Genomic DNA, 20,058 nt, shown 5'->3' on the forward strand with positions numbered 1-20,058 from the left:
ACTAGTACTCCTTTTATTAGCATTACACGGCCCATGTTAGATCTTTGTGATTTTTCTATGAATAGATTGAAATTAATAGATTTTTAATGGCTATTTTTTAAAAAACAATATTTTGCATGACCTTACCTAAATCATGATAAAGTAAAATTATAGGCTTAATTATATAATTGTCCCTTAATTATAATTAAAAATTTAATTAAGTCCCTCAATTATTAAAAAGTTCAATTAAATTCTTTCATTGGGTTTCTAATTATTAAAAAGTTCAATTAAAATTTATATATTTCATTATACAAAAAGTTATAATTGTAGTATTTTAAATATTTAAAGGATTTAATTGAACTTTTAAATAATTGAAGGATCCAATTGAAATGTTTTAAATAATTAAAGAACTTAACTGAATTTTTTATTAATTGAAGAATGCAATTGAAATTTTAACTATAATTAACCGATCAATTGTATAGTTAAGTCTAAATCATACTAAAAATTGATCTAACCCGACCTGATTCACCCTTAAAGTATACAATAACTTTCTTAATTCTCATACAAAACTTTAAAGTACTAGTTTATACATATATATGCCCATCTTCCCAATTGATGTGTTGTATTTTTAACGACAGAGGGAGGATGACCAGACTTTTCCCAATTGTCTAAGTAGATTTTCGGGTCAAATGATCTTTTATCATTCATAGCCCATCACTTGTGTCCTTATGTTCTTCATATAAATTCAAAAGTAAGATTAGACGAGGAACTCAAAGGCAGGTGATCTTACAAAACCAAAACGTAAAAATTGAGACAAAAACTAAGAGGAAAAAAAGGACGAAGTGGGGAAGCTCAAAATGGGACCCTTGAGAATGTTTGATAGGAAACTAAAAATAAAAAAAATAATATAACATTTTAATATATTTCGTATTTACTTATTTTTTATTGTGTGTGCAATTGGGTGGAAGATAACAACAAAAGGTTAACGAAGGTGTACAGTCCTGATGTTTTCTCCCCCACCACAAGGTTGGGTTGGGGCAAAGAAAAACGGAAAGTGGAAGGTGAAGCAAGGACTACCACACATTCACATTATATATATAATTTTATTTTTCTCAATTATCTTTGAAGGCAACTTCCAAGTCTTCTAGAAACGTGTCGCTATCACACAGTCTCATGCACCAATATAATAAAGAAGCGCAACTACCATGCCTATAAAAATGAGGTGCGAGGGCCGGCCACATTGTTGGAGAGAGAGATGGGAAGGTCCCCTTGCTGTGAGAAAGCACACACAAACAAAGGTGCATGGACCAAAGAAGAAGATCATCGCCTCATTTCTTACATTAGAGCTCACGGTGAAGGCTGCTGGCGCTCTCTCCCCAAAGCCGCCGGCCTTCTCCGTTGCGGCAAGAGCTGTCGTCTCCGCTGGATCAACTATCTCCGCCCTGACCTCAAGCGCGGCAATTTCTCCCTCGAAGAAGACCAACTCATCATCAAACTCCATAGCCTCCTTGGCAACAAGTAAGCATATCTATAACTATAACTATTCTTCATACTCCTATCTTTCTCATCATCACATTCCTCAATCATAGGTGGTCTCTAATTGCTGGAAGATTGCCGGGTAGAACGGACAATGAGATAAAGAATTACTGGAATACTCACATAAGAAGGAAGCTTCTGAGCAGAGGAATTGACCCTGCCACTCACAGGCCTCTCAACGATGACAAGGTATTGGAACGCTGCCCTGACTTGAACCTTGAGCTAACCATTAGTCCTCCCCGTCAACCTCAATCTGATCAGCATCACTTGAAGCCCGTTGGGAGAAACTCAAACCTTTGCTTTGCCTGCAGTTTGGGTTTGCAAAATAGCAAAGATCATTGTAGCTGTGCGCTCAACACTGCCAACGCTGCTTCTGGCCATGATTTCTTGGCCTTGAAAACCAGCGTTTTGGAAATGAAATGAGTCAAATTCATTTTGGAATCTTTCTTCCCTAATTAATTAGTTGTTAATGGATGCAAATGATTGCCTGCCCAATTTCCTCGTGGAGCCCTTTCTATTATTCCTATGTTCATGTACATGTGCGTAAGACTACAAACTTTCTTGTTTATACGATTGGTTCTTTCCAAATAGAATACAACTATATATTTTTGTTATTTCTATAACAAAAGTTCAATTCATCACTTCGATCGATGGTAGAGAGAATTACCACAATCATTTTTAAGTTAATCTGATTGATTGATTAATTTACATCCTGGGATTCGCAAACTAAAATTAGCTACTACTACTGCTTAAGACACGTAGGTCTTGTTTGTCTTTGATTCGGATTCGGATCCCGATTCACATCAATCCGATTAGTTCAGATTCAATAAATTAGATTCCTTGTATTTTCTGGATAGGATTGATTGAGATCACGTTTTCAGTCATTTTAACCTGATCTAATCTCATATCATATTTTCAAATTTATAATTAATTATTTGATTATTTTACGTAGACATTTATTTGATCATTAATAATTAATAATAATACATAATTTTTAATTTAAATTAACATTTTTTTCACTTGGCATGTTAATATATATATATATATTAATTGTTTCAATTATTCAGCTGACAAATATCCAAAGGAGATTAAATCAAGGATCATCAAATGTATCATGTGACGTGTATATATTTTTCTAGGGTTAAATATATTTTAATCCTTGTAACTTAGTATTTTTCTAAGGACTAAAAATAAATAATTTTTTTTACAAGAACTAAAAATACATTTAGACCTATTTTTTATTACTTAAAGTTAAGCATTACATATTTTGTGATATGAGATATATTTTTAATAAAATATTTTTATTTCCTTAATTAGTATCTTTTAGACATTTTTAGTGTTTGTGTTTTTTAAACATATATTATAAATTTTTTCTTGAATTTTTTTTATAAAATAACTTAATCATTCTTAATATTTTAATATTTATTTTGTCAAAATATCATATTAAGTCAATTCTAATTTAATATTTATTAAAAATATAATTATGTAATATCCAAACCTAAAATTAAACCAATCAAAATATTAAGTCGAGAAAAAAACCTATCGTAACTAATTGAAAAATGAGGTTAATTATCCCTGCATGTGCTTATGAATGGTAAAACAAATGCCTCAGACAAGCCAATTCGATCCCTTTCTTAAATAATTTAGATTTTCTGTTTATTTTGATGATCTGTGTATATGGACCATGAAGACTCAAAAGAATTCAGATTCCTTTGTCCTTTTGGGTGCTTTTTTGGGATTGTCTTTTATAGAGATAAAGGGGAAAAAGTATGAGACTGATAGTTGTTCATATAGAAAGAGTAAATGGATAAGCTGTGAGAGGAGAAGAAATTAAGATGAATGAGGGGTATGTAATAGCCTAACTAAATTTATTTTCTACACTTCCCTTCGCTAACTCTCGGTAATATAGTTAGTTCAATACATTTTTAAATAAGTATTCATGCATGCTCAATAATCAATAGGCTACCTAAATTGCGTGGATGAACTATAATATTTGTAGTACCACATACCCGTCATATATTCTACCATCCTCCCATCATAATATGCTGCTTCTATATTATAATAATTAAATGGGAAAAGACAAGTAAAACGTGTTAGAAATAAATAATGGATCTGAAGAAGGTTAGCAGTTTTATATCTGATACTCGTTTTCATTAAGTTAGTCAAACAAAACAACACTGAGCTGTTGCATTCATTCATTGAGTAGCCTTCGATATGGTTTTGGTATTTAAAGAATGTTTTGTGCTAAGTTGGGCATACTTACTATATGCCAGCTGCAGAAATGCCTTTTAATTTCTTTCTCATTTGCCGTTCAAATCATGCTAGTACTTCTCACCCTAGTTGCGTATTGAGGATATATGCAAGGAACATGAAATTGGTAAGTAACACAAATCAAATTAATTAAAAGCTGGTAGCGCATAGTGAAATGATCCAACCAACCATCCAAATTTTATCTGCCACATTAATTTAGGTAATGTCATCAGTGACTAATTTGATTTGACTTGGCGTTGGGGATCATGCCCATTCACTTATTAGAACATTAGCAATGTTTTTAAAATCGATCTATCATTCAACGGTCAAGACATTAGTTCTAAATTTATTGATTTAATCAGGATTGAATTGATATTAATAAAATCATAATAATAGTAATTAAATAATTTTTAATAAATATAATATAATAATTTTATAGTTTTAAAATCTAAAATAAAACATTATTTTATAGGTTTTTAACATTGAAAGTATAAATAAAAGTTCAAATAAAACATATCATAATATTTAAGTTTAATTTTTAATAAAATACACTAATATCCATTAATAATACAAATTTTTATCTGTATGAAAAAGAAAATGTCAAATTAATATAATATAAAACTGTAAGAAATTAAGGTAAAAATTATAAATTAATATAATTGAGTGAATTGTATGCTTTACAATATAAGAAAAAAACTAATAATTATTGATAAAAGAATTTATACCTGTTTATAATCCTTATTAAATTAGTGCTTTTATTTATGTTGAAATATTTTATGTTAAATTTTAAATATATATATATATATATATATATATATATATATATATATATATATATATATATATATATATATATATATATATATATATATATATATATATATATATATAATACTTGTTAAAACCTAGTTTTCTAAATAAATTCAAGGCCGATTTGACTGGTTCGCACCAATTCTAAAATATCCATTTTTTTGAAACAAACAGTCATATTTGTGATTGAATCAATCGGTTCGATCCAATTTTTAAAACCATGCTTATTAACGTTGTATGGCTTGGATTGATATTCCATATTTACTCCAGCCTTATAATATGAAAGATTATAATACTGGCACATTATTTATTTTTGTGCTTCATAATTTCTTTAACAAGAACTTTTTTTGGCTTAATTATATTTTTTATTTTTAATTTATTTTTTATAAACTTTTCCCTAATTCAAAAAATTATAAATTTTATCCTTCAGTCAATGAGTTGACATGATATATTAACATAAATCTAAAAATTATGAATAAAATTAGTGAAAAATAAAAAAAATTAATGATAAAATATGCAATTATGTCAATATACCATGTCAATTCAACATGAAAGATAAATGAGGTAATTAAAAATAAATTTTGAAGGAGTAATAATATCTTTAAAAGGATTATCCTAAAGTAGAAAGAAATGGAGAAATTCTTGTATGATTTTGTGATGGAAAGAAATCCCTTTTTCTACTAATAATTTTGTCAATTTCATAATCATAAGACCCGCCAACACACATACTTAGAAGAATCTGTGAACAAACAATATTTCTTAAGAAAGTAAGTAACATTATAAATATAAATACAAATACATAGATCTCATATAGCAATGCGCAGAAAGGACAAAATTCGTGGTAGATTATTTGCAGCCAGATCCCTAAGACAAAGGCCATATCTACACATAATGGGGAGCGTCACTTATCAACCATCAGCACCACACTTTTTCATTTTCAAATTTGTTAGGTAGAGACATTAGAAGCTTCCACTAGATATTTATATGTTTCCTTTAAACAAAAATTACGACTCTAAGTTTCAAGATATATTTTTTTACTCAAATTTGATGAACACAGCGAGTGGCTTGGGGTAGGAGAGTTTTGTGATTTTAATTCATTGCTTTGTTCCCCCGTCAACGAGGGTACTGATTATTTCTTCTCTCTCAATTGTTAAATTGGTTCAACTTCCACCAACATCACATGCATTGACTTGTGGTGGGTCCTTTTTGTGTTCACTTTGAGACCTCAATCCATCAAGACGACTTTTGAAACTATAAAATTGTTGGCAAATGCCTTGCATTGCATAATCAATTGCCTGATGTACTTTGATCCACTCCCTTCTCTTAATATATGTGTTGAGGGGTAGTGAAATGAAAAGGAAAGGAGGGATCCTAAATTTGAATCTTCTGCTACTAAAAATTAATTACTAACACTAAAAAAGTTTGCATATGATTATGAAATTGCTCTGATAAAATGGCAACCCACACATATTTGGTGCATATAGAAACATGATTAGCTAACACTAAATTGTTAAGATTTGTAAAAAAAAATTATTAATTTAAATTTTGACTAGATTCTAAGGATCATTGGTTAAACAACTAAGAATATAATTTTTTTTATTGAGAAGTGCAAAATTACATTTTTTAATTATTTTTTTTACTTTCCTATGATTTACATATTATTTTTTTAATTTCTTAACCAATGTCTTTTGGAGTGTTCTTTGTCCTAAACCACATTAGTTAAAAAGAGTTTTTATTAATAATTTTTAACGACTTTTTATATTTTTTTTCTTCCTTTTGCTATTAATTAGGTTTACATGATTCATCGACCTACAAAATAATAAAATTAATATCATATATAATAAAAATAATTTCATGTTATCATCCAATTATATATAACTTAATTAGGTTTCTCTTGATAGCACTTTAAGAGTCCTGAACATTAATTTTATTGTGAAAAGAAATATTACCAACAAGTTATTTTTTTTCTTTCTTTATCATTTACTAAAATTTATAAAAAATCATAAAATTTGTTCGATTTCAATAAATTTTAAGTAATGAAAAATGATGTGTTAACAAAGGTGTGTTAGTGACACTTGAATTTTTCCTCATTCCGAACATATAAATATATAACAAGCACACACGATAAAAGTTAGACCTTAAGGGAACATCTAGTATGAGGAAAAAATTTTAATTCTTAGAATCATGATTTATAGAAATAACTAAAATATGTTAGGTGGACATAAATATTTCTAAAAAATTGATATAAGTTTGTTGCCAATCAAAGAGTAACATAGTATTGTTATCAGAAATTTTAATTATTCATTACATTAAATGATATAATAAGAGAAACATTACATTTTTGCCGTAATACAACTTTTTTAACTTTAGAAAAGTTAAATTTCCACTTCCCCGTAAGTACAATTTTATAGGAAACATAACTAAAAAATATTTATGAGAATATTATATTTTAAAAATAAATCAATATAAAAAATAAACATTTTCTAACTTCATAAACATGTTTGATAGAATTACTCTAAGTTAGTGCTTTATGTATTTGTTTTTTGGAATTTGTGTTTGTTAGTTTAATTTGTTTATTAAAGTAGTTATTTAGTTAGGATTTAGTGAGAAAAACATTCTTTATTAACAAAAATTGAACTCACATAGCAAACAAATGTTATAAACATAGTGAGGTATGATTAATAAAAAGTCATATCTCCCTCGAGAATATGGTTAGAGGATTGATCCAAAGGTCTGCTGTTAACTCGTTGGCAAGTGTACCAAATCGTCACAAGTAGTAAAGTTCTCGGAAGTCCGAGTGTTGAATCCACAGGAACTTTGTTTGTACTTAGATTAATGCAAACCCAATTTAAAAGCAAGAGATAAGAACTTTAAAATTTAAAATAAAAGATAAAGATAATAGATAAGGTAAGATGAAAGAAATTTAAAATAAAAGATAAAGATAATAGATAAGATAAGATAAAAGATTTTTAAAATTTAAAATAAAAGAAAAAGATAAAGTCAAGATAAGATAAGGTTGGGAACTGACTTCCCTAGCCTGCGGATGTATGAGTTTATGATTTTTTCTTTACTATTCAGGTGATTTTATCCCACCCACATCTATTCATTTACTTGCCCCTGATGCCTCACGATGACAAGCCTATTTTACCTATCTATCCCCCAAATGCCTTTGCAAAGACTCAATAGATAAAATGCATGAAATTCTAATTCTAGATGTTTGCTTTGACACATGGGCATAATGCAATCACTCTATGCCTAGCAATGATTTTATTATGATATTTTTCTTCTTGTTCTATTAGAAGTTATCCTCTCCCGAGCGTCTAACCCCTAAAACTAATGCATGCATATCTTCTTTAAATCTTATTTAGAAGTTACTCTCTCCCGAGCATCTAACCCCTAACAGAATATAAAGATGAGTATGCAAGATAAAAACAGAAAAGAAAATAGGAAAGAAAAACCTGGTATTGCATTGATAAATAGTGAAGAGTACATCATACATCGCATTGGCTTCTAGGCCTGCCAGGCCCTAACTAAGGATTTAGCCATTCATGGTCATTGAGGGCTTTACAATGAGAAGGGAGGTCTCTGTCCTTGGACTGGCTCTCTATTTATAGCTGCTGAAGTGGGCTTTGGACCTTCGTAGGCGCGCTTAGCGCGACACCCCCTCGCTCAGCGCGTGTTGTAGGCTTAGCGCGCGCTTCTGTTGGATCATGGGCTTAGCGCGTAACGCACGCTCAGCGCGCGTCTTGGGCTGGGCCTGCTTCAGATTTTCTTCTTTTCTTCAATTTTTCTGGCCTTTTTGCTTGTGACACCTCCAGTTTTTATATCTGCAGTCAAAATTCAACAAAACATCAATTCTTTAATATTTAAGCGCAAATAACTGCTAAATAATTATTTTTAAAGATAATTTTGCCTTATTTTCTACTATCAAAATACAATTATTTAGCAGTTATCATCTGCCTATATATATAAAAAAAATAAAGATGAAAGAAGCTAATTCCTTAATTTTTAAAAAATAATACAAATTATTAATAAATTTAATATTATTAACTAAACTAATCATTTTTAAAAGGTTTGTATTAGTTAAAAGGGACCAGGTAGTAGCATAATTTTAAAATGAGACACGCACACGCATAATTTTATTACAATGAGTTTTTTTTTCATCATCTAATTGATTTATCGATTTCTTATTAATCACCGCAATGGTCCATAATATATTTCATTAATTTTTTTTTATCACAATGTCAACATTACTATAATGATTGCATTTAAACATATTAATTGGCCACACAAAAGACAAGAAAACATGATTTAAAAAAATAAAATAATACATAAATTGGGTTGAATTTTGTTGGCTAATAAAGTTCTCAACTCACGACTCAACGCATTTTGTTTTTATTTTTATTTTTTAAGAAGACTACCCAACTACAAAACCAAATCAACCCAATTTATAGATAGAGTTGGATCAAAAGTTGTAAATTCGCATATTGACGTAACTTGACGGAGAAAAAAAAAGGGCAAGGTCTACAAGGTAATAATTACAAAACCAAGAAATAATTGATATAACATTTCACCCCGAGAGAGAGATTGGGAGACAAAAGTATTGCAACTTTGGGAGGCCTTCATTTGGGCAAATTGGATAACCATCCTCAATAAATATCAGCTGCGGCCTTTCCCGGCTTCAACAATGAACTGAAAACTGTAAAAGTATACGATGCAATCAACAAATACCTTGTTGGCAAACGTCACCACTTTTCAGGGACTGAAAATAACATCCCAACCCTTATTGAAATTATTTTACAAGTTCCTTCTTTTGGATCACAAATAACAATTTGATTAGAGTAAACTTTTCAAGAAGCAGTTATAGAATTTTAATGCATTATTTACTGTGGGTCTTGCTAGAGGTACTCTTCAAATCACTTGGGCTACCGCTGGGCCTCCGTCTACCAAATTGTGACAGTGACAGGATTATGGGCACTAGGCGCAAGATAGCAAAAACGTAGCTGGTAGGAAAAGTTTACAAAGTTTGGTGACATGTCAGAGATTAAAATCATGAGAAGAGATTCAGATGAGCACCAGAAGAATAGGGAAGAGAGATGTCGATAGGTTACAGACGAGAGTTTACAGTTATATAGCCACATCATCACAATAATATATATTTTATATAAGAGTAAGAAGAAGATTAAATGTTATGTGATTATTAAAAAAAATTATATAATTTTTTATGTTAAATTTTAATTATGATTATATAATTTAGATTTAATCATTTTATTTTTATATAAAGATGATTAACATTTTTTTAAATTTTTTTTCTTAATTGACACTATATTTATGTTCTTTTTTGTCTTTTAATTGGTCTCCTTTTCTTTATAATAATTGTAGGTGTTCATGAATAAATTTTGAGAAAAGAAAACCATGAGCACAATATATAAAGTGTGTAGGAGGGGAATTGAAGGATATGATAGTGTGCGGCGGATAGGCATTAATTGCTTGGGTTTGGTGACGGTGATTGGCTGTGACAGAGAGACATCCCTAAGCCATCATCCCATCAATCCCATGTAGACCTTTATCAGTCAACTATTTATCTCTTTCAACATTATTTAATAGATATTTTTTCATATACACACATTTTAATTAAATTTATTCTTAAAAATAAAATTATCAATCAGCCATATTATATCATGTGGGTGAATTATTGTATCCTCTGCCCTCTTACTAACATAAGCCTCATCTTGTCTCTATTTTTGTTCACAAGTCTCACCAGCATATATATATTGCCAACATTATCGTTAAATCACCTACACGACTTATTTTACGTTGTGGCCCACTGGCAATAACGAATGGACAAGGTCCTTTTGAAATTGAGACTTCTTTTACACACTAATTTGACCGAACCTCCCTCAATCCTCCTACTATTTGGTTTGGTCATATTGGTTTAGGCTAGATTTGAGTTTCATCGTGCTATGTTATCTAAAAACTTTTTCTTCTACGGTTTATTCGGAAATACTTTTCATTTTGTTAAGTGGGGGACAAAACATACTGAGAGAAGGTAAAAAATGAGTATGCAGTCTTATAAAATGAAGACATAATGAGATGGGTGATTTGGGTGAAGTTGTGAGCACCCACCCTTTTCTGTTATAAAGGGCAAGGCGATGAATTTGAAATTCAATCTTGTGAGATGCACGACTTGAATTTGCTGTCCATATGCTTTACCAAACATTCTTAATTGAGTCTTCAATGACATTACGAGCTCGTACGTACATAAAGTGTTTCTGTGTGGTTATTAGATTAAATTTAGCTTATATTAACAAATTAAGGAAAACTTTTAGTTTCATGAAAGTTGACTACTTGACTTCATATTCACTGTAGAATTTCTAGCAGCGATTATGATTGACAATACCAGATCAAATTAAGAATCACTCTAACCAAGTGGCATACAATATGAAAAAACAATTTTCAAAAAAACAAAATAAAGGTAATAACTTCGATTCCTCCTACAACAGACCGTAGGACATTTCCCTTTTAATTTGGTGTTCTTGGATTAAATACTTGACCTGGCCGAGGATTAATTTGAGTGTGTTTATATAATTGGAAGCTATTCCATGTTTTTTTTGGGGTATTTCTGCTGGTGCTTTTTTAGAGAATAATAATAGCATTGCATGATCCATAAGTATCAAGGATGAATTTTCCTGCGAACATTTTACCAAAGATCCATTTAGAAAAATACCAAGATTTCAAAATTTCTGAAATCTTTCAAGCAATATAATATTGGCCATGATTGGAAGTTTGGTGAATGATCTTTTAGACATGAGATTGTCATCACATGCTGTTGGGCCCTTTATCATACAATTAAACTAAAAGTTCCAAGACATACCAACGATGAGCTTAAATATGATAATGACATTTTAAACGGTAAGCTACAATTATTGGATTTGTTTTCTGAGTTTCTTCACTTTCACGCATCTCTGAAATCGGTGGCACAAACTAATTTATGAACTGATCCTTTCACAAAACGTAATAATAATAAAAAAGATAAGATTGAGAGTATTAATTGGGAGACTATTTTCAATTTCTTGGGCAAGATCTCACTTTAAGATTGTGTGCTCCAAATCCGTCAGGCCCGCCACATGCATTAAGGTTTGGAAGCAAGATAAGTCAAGACCTAACAATAACAACTAGCCCATAAGCCAATGGCCACGGTTGAGTTTGGCAAATTTAAAATAGTCTTACTTGGCCTTATACCTATTAGCACAATCAATCGATTTTGACATAATTACAGTCGCCATTAGATGTGGATTTCGGGTCATATTGACAAAACATTAAGCACTCTATAGACGAACTAACAACTTTTCCATTTATTTCCCATAGAGTTTCGTTAATTATGTCAATTCCGTGCGGAATGGTGTGGTTTATGAAGAAAACGATGTTTGGGGTAACTGAAGTTCCAACTTGATAATATCAGCAGAGACTCACTAAGCTGGAAAAAACTGGGATGATGGCATCACACCACCATCCTGAATCAATTAACCTGTGGATTAATTAGTCTGTTAATAGAAATGAGTCCGTGCCATTTCTATTACGATAAATGGAATGTGCATTGTCTGCATACTCAAGTGGGAGGATCCAAAAGTATGTTTAAAGGAAAATCAGTTTGAGATCATATTTTGTTGCTCTTCAAAACTATGTTTGACAGCTTGAGATTAAAATTTTGCCTCCAAACTCAAAAGTATATTTGGCGAAGTAGTACAACATGCTTGTTTACAGAGAGACCTCCTGTCAATTTTTTATTTATTTTCTGTCAAACTAACACAAACACTTAGCTGCCCTTGAGAATGGGCAGAAGTGAACATGTATTATGCCTTTGGGCCGGCAACAAGGTATGGCTCCTAAACTCCTTGTAGGCTCTCAGCTTTTTCTGGGCCTAATGATTCTCCTTTTATAAATTATACTACTATATTATACCTTCCAAATAAAAACTATAATTTTAATGTCAAAATACACAATTTATTACTTTTTGTAAATCACAAATATTTGATATTAGCAATACCACCATGTTTAACTTTGTTGGTTAAATAATATACATAAATTATTATAAAATCCTTGGTAATTGAGTTTGATTTCTACTAGTCAAACAAAAAAACAAATATTTCACACTTATTTATTATAACTAATATTTTAGTATGTGCAATGCACATTATAAATGTTTATTTTATATACATTTATAATAAATAAATACTTATATATATAAATTATATTATTGTGTTATAATTAAAATTTATAATAAATAAATATTTTTAAATATATAAATTATATTTTTTATATTTTAGATTTTTGGTAAATAAGTTATACTGTGATGCAATGTAATTTTTAACTAATTATTGATTATCGCATAAAATATCATGAATGTTGCATGGTTGTATGAAGTTCTTAAATTCAATATATTTATAATAGTATTGAATTTAATAAACATAAACTTTTTGTACATTCCAGTTAATCACTTTGAAAATTACTTATTTGGTCAAACGATAGTAAATAAGTCTATATAGAATTAGTTATAATGCTAATTATAGCATATAACAAAGACTCGTATTCAACATTTAATAGTAACATGATATCATTTTTTATGTGTAGTTTCACTCTACATTTATTCTCTACTGGAAATGTTTCCTATCTAAATAGAATTCATGTAGTACTGCTGTTAAAAAACCTATATTTTGTAGAAAAATATTTTAGTAAATTATAACTTTTTAAAAAAATATATTTTGTAAAGTATAATTTGCTGAAATACTTCTCAAACAATCTCAACGCAACAAATTAGCATTCAAATTCCTTCCTTATGCAGTATGCGTACATGTGCTATTTATAAGCAATAGCATGACATCCTGAATTAGTTCGATGAAAACTTCATAATTTTTTATTCAACTAGAGTGAATTTTATTGCTAATAACAATACCACATATACTTACCCAAATATATATGAGAGCAAGATAGAGCTTTCTCATTCAAAGCATGCATGGCCAATATTTGATCCTTCGTATTAGCAAAGGAGCTTCCAGAACAGAAACGAGCAAAAATTGACAAGATTGAGCAGTGAACAGGGAGAGCCCTAAGAAGCTTATGCGACACAGCAATTTAAAGGATCAATTGGGTTCATATTAAATTAATGCTACTAGAATCTTATTAGTTAGTCTTATGCAGCAGGCTAATCAATTTTCATCTTCTAACCCATTCTACGTCACCCTCTCATATACTTTCTTTCATTCGTTCGTCTTTTTGGTCTCGTTCTACTTGCTGTACCTAAAAAGTAAAAACTACGGAGAGCATATCTGAAAATGTAACTAATTTATTTTCGGTGAATCTTATGATATTATTTAGGATTTACAAATTTTCTTTTTTTTTTTTTACTGGTTAATGATATAATTCTTAAAAACTAGCTATCGCTTTTATATTCAATAACTGAGAGAGAATTGCAGTGAATGTGTTACAAAATTAATTGGTTTCATTCGTGAAGGTTATTCTGTGATCCACGAGGTCACCCCTCTCACCCTCTGTCCCTTATGGGAAGAAAAAGGTGGATTTCATCAATTACTTTGTAGGTTTCCTGTCGACTACTTTTGCTTTCCGATTGGGGCCAATGGAAGGTTGCCTTCCATCATAGAGTCACAAGCACTTCCATGTGCTTCATCAATCATCATACCCAATGTCAAAGGTTGGCTTATCTAGCAGTCCTCAATCCTCGCCTTCTTTTCCATTTCAAGCATGCTACTGCAAACTTATGTCTATCAGAACAATCATTATCAAGATTAGGACCCAGTACCCTAACCCTTCTAGCCAGGTATATATATAGTTGATAAAGAAAAATAGAGAGAGAAGTGAAGATTATTTGATCATTAGATGTTTAAAATAATTTAGGTGTTAAACATCATTAATCCATATTAAACCCATTTTATGAAATTTAATGTAAGACTCAAAACTAAAACATTTATTTTTATGTTTTATAATAATTTAAAATAATAATATACTCATATTAAAAATATAATTTATATTATTTACAGTGCATTTCGATTTTTTGCTCAACAATATACACTACCTCCACACACAATGTATAATTTGGTGGTGACAAGTGATACAAGTACGCAATAATCTTGACTGAGATTACATATATAAATTAAGTTCGTTGCATGGAGTATAAGTAATCTTCTAGCCTATAACATACACAATGAAATTTAAAGGAAACCCAAAACAAAAAAGGAAAAATGCAACTATTTCATGCTATAACTAAAGCACGTTGCCACATTCTTGATGAGAGAGGCATTCAAGAGAGACACATCATCATGTAAAAGTAAAAACACTAGAAAATTAAAAGAAAAGAAGAAACTATAAGGCATCTTTGTTTGACCTTTGACGAATGGCCACATCGATTAAAAGTGCCTGAGCGCAAGTTTCGCAAAAATTAAAGCGGTTGAGCTTGAGTAACCACCATGGGGCTCCGAACCACGTGCTTCCCATCCGTCCACGAAAGGGACCCGAACACTGCCCCAGCCTGACCCAGCTCCAGATTCCGTCCATCCGCCGTCACAGTCACCACAAAACTCCGCTTCTTAACTGCTTCCGAAAATACAAGCTGCGACGGCCTCACCGTCACCGCCACCCCCTCCGCCTGCGTCTCCACCCTCACCCGATACACCGCACTCGGCGGGCCCACATTCGTCACCGTCCTGAAGAACGTCTTGCTCAACAACGACGACGACACCGGTAAGACCGCCACAAACGACGGGTAATTGAGATTCTCCGGCAAGGGCCTCCTCCGAGGACAATTGGGCGGCGATCCGGTAATGACCTGAATCAACCTGGGCCCGTAACCAATAGCACAGAGGAAGGTGACATAATCATGGGGGGTAATGTTGTAAACCAAGCCAGGGTCCATTGCGAGAGCGAGGTTGAGATGGCCAGCGCCAAAATCATAGGGCGTGGAAGCATTCCCGGTGGCTTGATCAATCATCAGAGCGTTGGTGTTGTCAAAAACCGTGGCGGTTGTCATCATGGCAGACCTTATGGCCGCGGGGCTCCAATCAGGGTGCGCCGACTTCAACAAGGCCGCTGCGCCACTCACGTGAGGACACGCCATTGAGGTGCCCGACAATATGTTGAATTCGGTTCTTCTGGTGTCGGAGTCCAACCCAGAAGGCCCAACCCCACCGGTCCAGGCCGCCAGAATGTTGACCCCCGGTGCCGTCAAATCCGGTTTAAGTATTTCCAAACTCAACCCGTTGGGCCCCCTCGCCGAAAACGACGCCACAACGGGTGCCGGTCTGATTCCCACCACGGTGCCTTTGAAATCAATTGTAGCCGTGGGGTTCGCGGAGAAATTAATGTATTCTTTGATTTCGTCTCCAAAGTTAGCACCAAGCGCACACGCGGGAAGAAGATGAGCGTCCCCAACAAGACCTTCTCCGTTGGATATTCCGTTAGCCAGAATCATTCCCACTCCACCGGCTTTCTTCACCACCAACCCCTTCGCAACCCTCGCACTACTTCCTCTGTCGCAAACCACTATCTTCCCTTTTACCAGTTCGGGGTCTAATGAGTTTTCCATGCACAGAGAATCCGTCAGAACCCCTGATTTTCCGGGGTATATTAAGGGATACATTTTCCCCTTCAACGGCTCTCCGGAGTACAGAGATACCCCGGAGAGTCTTCGTCCGTTTCCCAATATAACCTCCGCCGGAAAATCACGATCAATGGTGCCTGCTCCGACGGTTGTCAACCACGGAGCGAGGTTTGTCACCGACATGCCACTGGGCCCGTCGTTTCCACCCGAAGAAGACACAAACACACCTCTTGAAACTGCACCGTAAGACCCGATGGCAATGGGGTCAAGATAGTAAGGGGAGGAAATGCCGTCGCCACCGCCGATGGACATAGAAATGACGTCGACGCCGTCGGCCACGGCGGCGTCAAAGGCCGCGAGAATGTCAGAGTCAAAGCAACCGGAATTCTTCCAACACAACTTGTACATGGCTAGTCTTGCTTTGGGAGCCACGCCCTTTGCGACTCCAAAAGCATAGCCGGCCATGCTGGCTTCGAAAACGTAACGGCCCGCCGCGGTTGACGCCGTGTGGGTTCCGTGGCCATCCGCGTCTCGAGGCGAACGGAATTCGACGGTGTCGTTAAAGGAAGTGCCGCTTGCCTCGTGGCCTTTAGAGAAGAATCTGGCACCGATCAATTTCCTGTTACAGTTACTGGGAGAGAATCTCACGCCGCTTTCGCAAACCCCTTTCCAGCGTTTAGGAATGGGGCCTAAGTTGGAGTCGCTGAAGCTGCGGCGCTCCGGCCAGATTCCAGTGTCGAACACTCCGATGATAACGTCGGATCCGTAGTCAGTTTCGGACCACAGGCCACGCTGGTTTCTGAGGCCAACAAACTGAGGGGAGCGAGTGGTGTGAAGGTGGCGGCGGCGGTCCTCGAAGACGGCGAGGACGGAGGGGTGCTGGCCGAGAGAAGCGACTTGTTGGTGGGTGAGAACTGCGGAGAAGCCGTGGAAAACGGTGTCGTAGAGATGGAGGATGCGGGTTGGGTCTGCGAACTCGGAGGTGTACCAGTGGTAGTGTGTGGGGAAAACTGACGGCTTCGATTCTGAATCGATTCTGAAGATGAATGTTTTCGAAACTTGATACTGCAGCGCTATGGTTTGTGGGAGAAAACTAAAGAGAATAATGAAAAACAACAACAACAAGTTGCAGGAAAGGAGCGCGGGAGGATCAGCATTCCGCATAATGTTAGCCATTTGTAATACCAGTGAGTGAGTCAGAACTGATATATACACGCCCACACAGGGTCGTGGGATAACAAAATTTGGCGAATGATGCTTCGAATTTCATGGTGTGGAATGTGCGTGGTCCATGTTCAATTTATGTGCTTTAATTGCACTGTTTGCCAGAATTGGATAACCATGGTTCTGTTCAAAACACTGCCATGGGATTCCCTGATTATGCCTTAACTATTATAGTACGGTCCATGGAAAGGCTTAAGTACTTTGGATAAAAATTAGATAATTGTTTCTTCCAATTAAAATTATCATTTTGTTTTTGTAATTAGAATTAGCAATAATTTTTAAGATAAAGTTACACACACATAATTGTATTTAAGTATTTTGTATTCAATATTTTAATTGATATTAAGAATAATTTCAAGAAACAAAAATTATATAGTGAAAGAATGTTAACCCAAATAGCTCTTCACACTTTATTAGTAATCTTTAATGAATACGCTTTTATAAGATTTTTGTTCATATTCTTCAACTGTGAGGTTATCTTTTAGTTTAAAATTTACTAATGAGCGTTGTTTAGATATTAACTCAAATTTCTTTGAGTGTTTCAAGCTTTTTTCACACTCATGACTCATCACGTCTCCTACTATTTCTCTTATCTTTGTTTAATTTATTTTTCCATTATATCATACCCACATGATGTGTAAAATTGCCCTATATCTTTGCTCATTGTATATCCTTTCTTTATAAGAACCTACACACTCCCTTGATGTGTCAAATGAACAGTTTACAGTTCCCATCTTTTCGCCTTTAACGTGACTTTAATTAATCTAAAATTAACATAAACTCTTATCGATGTGGGTAGGGCGAGTCATTACTTCACCATTTTCTAACTCTATTAAATTATTAAGAGTGCAATAACTCACCGCTAAATCCTTGTTGTTGAGTGTCATTGATTATGCCCCTAAATGCTCGTTAATAAAGCTTATTTAAAAAGAATGAAGTTCTCATTCCGATAAGTATTTAATAATGTCACTATATATGGCTGCTTATTTACTATTCTACTGCATTGCTATACTAGTATTTATTAATGTCACTATATACTAGTTATCCTTATTAGGAGTACTTTATTACTATTCACAGGGTATTGTATGTCAATCTCTTGTATTTAGATGAGAAAATATATTCACTATTTTATCTTGAATTCTTGGTTTTACTCAATGAAACTCCATCATATCATGAATGTGCTATGAGTTATCTTCTCACCTTCCCATGTACTTCGCGCACTTTGCTTCCGTGCATGCATGAGAATTTGTAGCCTCGCCTAATAATGTTTTTATTGACATATTACAATAAAATTGTTCATGTAATTTTCAACTCCTATCTACTTCGAGAAATAAGCTAGGTCTAAAACACTAATTTCTTCGATCTTTTTCTCCGCCACGAACTTGTATATATATATAAAAAAGTTGTTCTTTTACAAAGGAAACACTAAAAGAACAACTCATATATTAACAGAAAAGAAAAATACTTGTTAAACTTTGTTTTATTGGTGTATTCAACTTAATATACACATAATAATAAATTTAATAGTATGATGCATTATATTAATAAAAAAATATTAGTATAATTGATGTATATACTACTGTTGGTTGATTAATTACAATGTAAGCATGCCATATATGGTTGTTATTAGTGTCGTTATTGCTAGCTGTGATTGCACTACTACTACCATCAATATGCCTGTTATTACTATCAAGTTGATAATACAATTATTAATGTTTGTATTTTTTTTATTTTAATCAAATGTATTTATTTTTAAAATACTACAATATATTTTATCAAACTTAGGAATAAAACATTTATTATTAGGAATAGATACATTATTCTAGAAAACTTACATTAAAAAAATTGAAATTTTATTCTTGAGAATCTCGTTCTCAAGGAAGTAATTTAAGTGTAAGCAAAATGTTCCTTATCAAATATCATCATAATATTGAATTATTGATGATACAAAAAATAATATCATATTTACTAGTAATAATTTGTTCAATGTTTTTTTTTTATCTTGTAGTAAAATGCACTTATTCTATTTATATTTTATTTTTGTAATTTATGAACAAAGGGAATTTTCTCTGTATTTTACAAATTCCAGAATATAAAATACAATTTACAACAACATTTTTATGCTATTAGATGTATTTAAAATAGTTTTCATATATATTAATACCAAAATTTTAATTTCTATTAGACCGGCTAACCCTTCAACCATATAAACCACTACAGTATAATGCTTTATTTAAAAGTAGAAAGAAGTAAGGAAAAAAGAAAGATATAAAAAAGTAATTATATATAGAAAAGATGGGGAATATCAAATAAGCGAAAATTAGTAGTTTTTTTATGTTTAATGTTAAGAGGGGAGAAAAGAAGAGAGAGAAAAAGTCAAAACTTCTCTTTATTTATTTGGCTGAGTAGAAAAATTGGAAATAAATAAAATATAATCACTTTAATTAAATGAACTTTAAACTTAGATCTTGTTTACGTGCAACTTAATCCTCAACCTTTAAAACAATGTAGCACGTTTGTTTTATGAAATCCTATTGGATTTTTATAAATATTAGTCTTAACAATATTAGATGGGAATGATATTTTTGTGCATTTCAAAAAAATGTGTTGTTAATTATTGAGAATTTTTTATATTATTGAGAATGTTT

At 32.6% G+C, this 20,058-nt stretch overlaps 2 protein-coding genes across 3 annotated transcripts; one reads left to right on the forward strand and one right to left on the reverse strand.

Moving 5' to 3' along the window:
* Positions 1-1,198: 1,198 nt before the first annotated feature.
* On the forward strand, positions 1,199-2,153 carry MYB047 (transcription factor MYB047). Its single transcript, NM_001249303.3, has 2 exons — positions 1,199-1,497; positions 1,569-2,153. The coding sequence occupies exons 1-2, from the start codon at positions 1,235-1,237 to the stop codon at positions 1,936-1,938; spliced, it is 633 nt and encodes a 210-aa protein (NP_001236232.2). The 5' UTR covers positions 1,199-1,234; the 3' UTR covers positions 1,939-2,153.
* Positions 2,154-14,600: 12,447 nt separating this feature from the next.
* On the reverse strand, positions 14,601-17,575 carry LOC100792501 (subtilisin-like protease SBT1.6). 2 transcript variants are annotated; one of them, XM_041014720.1, is made up of 2 exons: positions 16,281-17,551; positions 14,601-16,247 (listed from the first exon to the last, which is right to left on the reverse strand). In XM_041014720.1, exons 1-2 carry the CDS (start codon positions 17,360-17,362, stop codon positions 15,029-15,031), a joined length of 2,301 nt encoding a protein of 766 aa, XP_040870654.1. In that variant the 5' UTR covers positions 17,363-17,551; the 3' UTR covers positions 14,601-15,028. The 2 variants fall into 2 exon arrangements, with proteins under 2 accessions (XP_040870654.1, XP_003523496.1); XM_003523448.5 differs by having other exon boundaries at positions 14,601-17,575.
* Positions 17,576-20,058: the final 2,483 nt, after the last annotated feature.

The sequence above is a fragment of the Glycine max genome, chromosome 4 (genome assembly GCF_000004515.6).
Source record: "Glycine max cultivar Williams 82 chromosome 4, Glycine_max_v4.0, whole genome shotgun sequence".
NCBI lineage: Eukaryota > Viridiplantae > Streptophyta > Magnoliopsida > Fabales > Fabaceae > Glycine > Glycine max.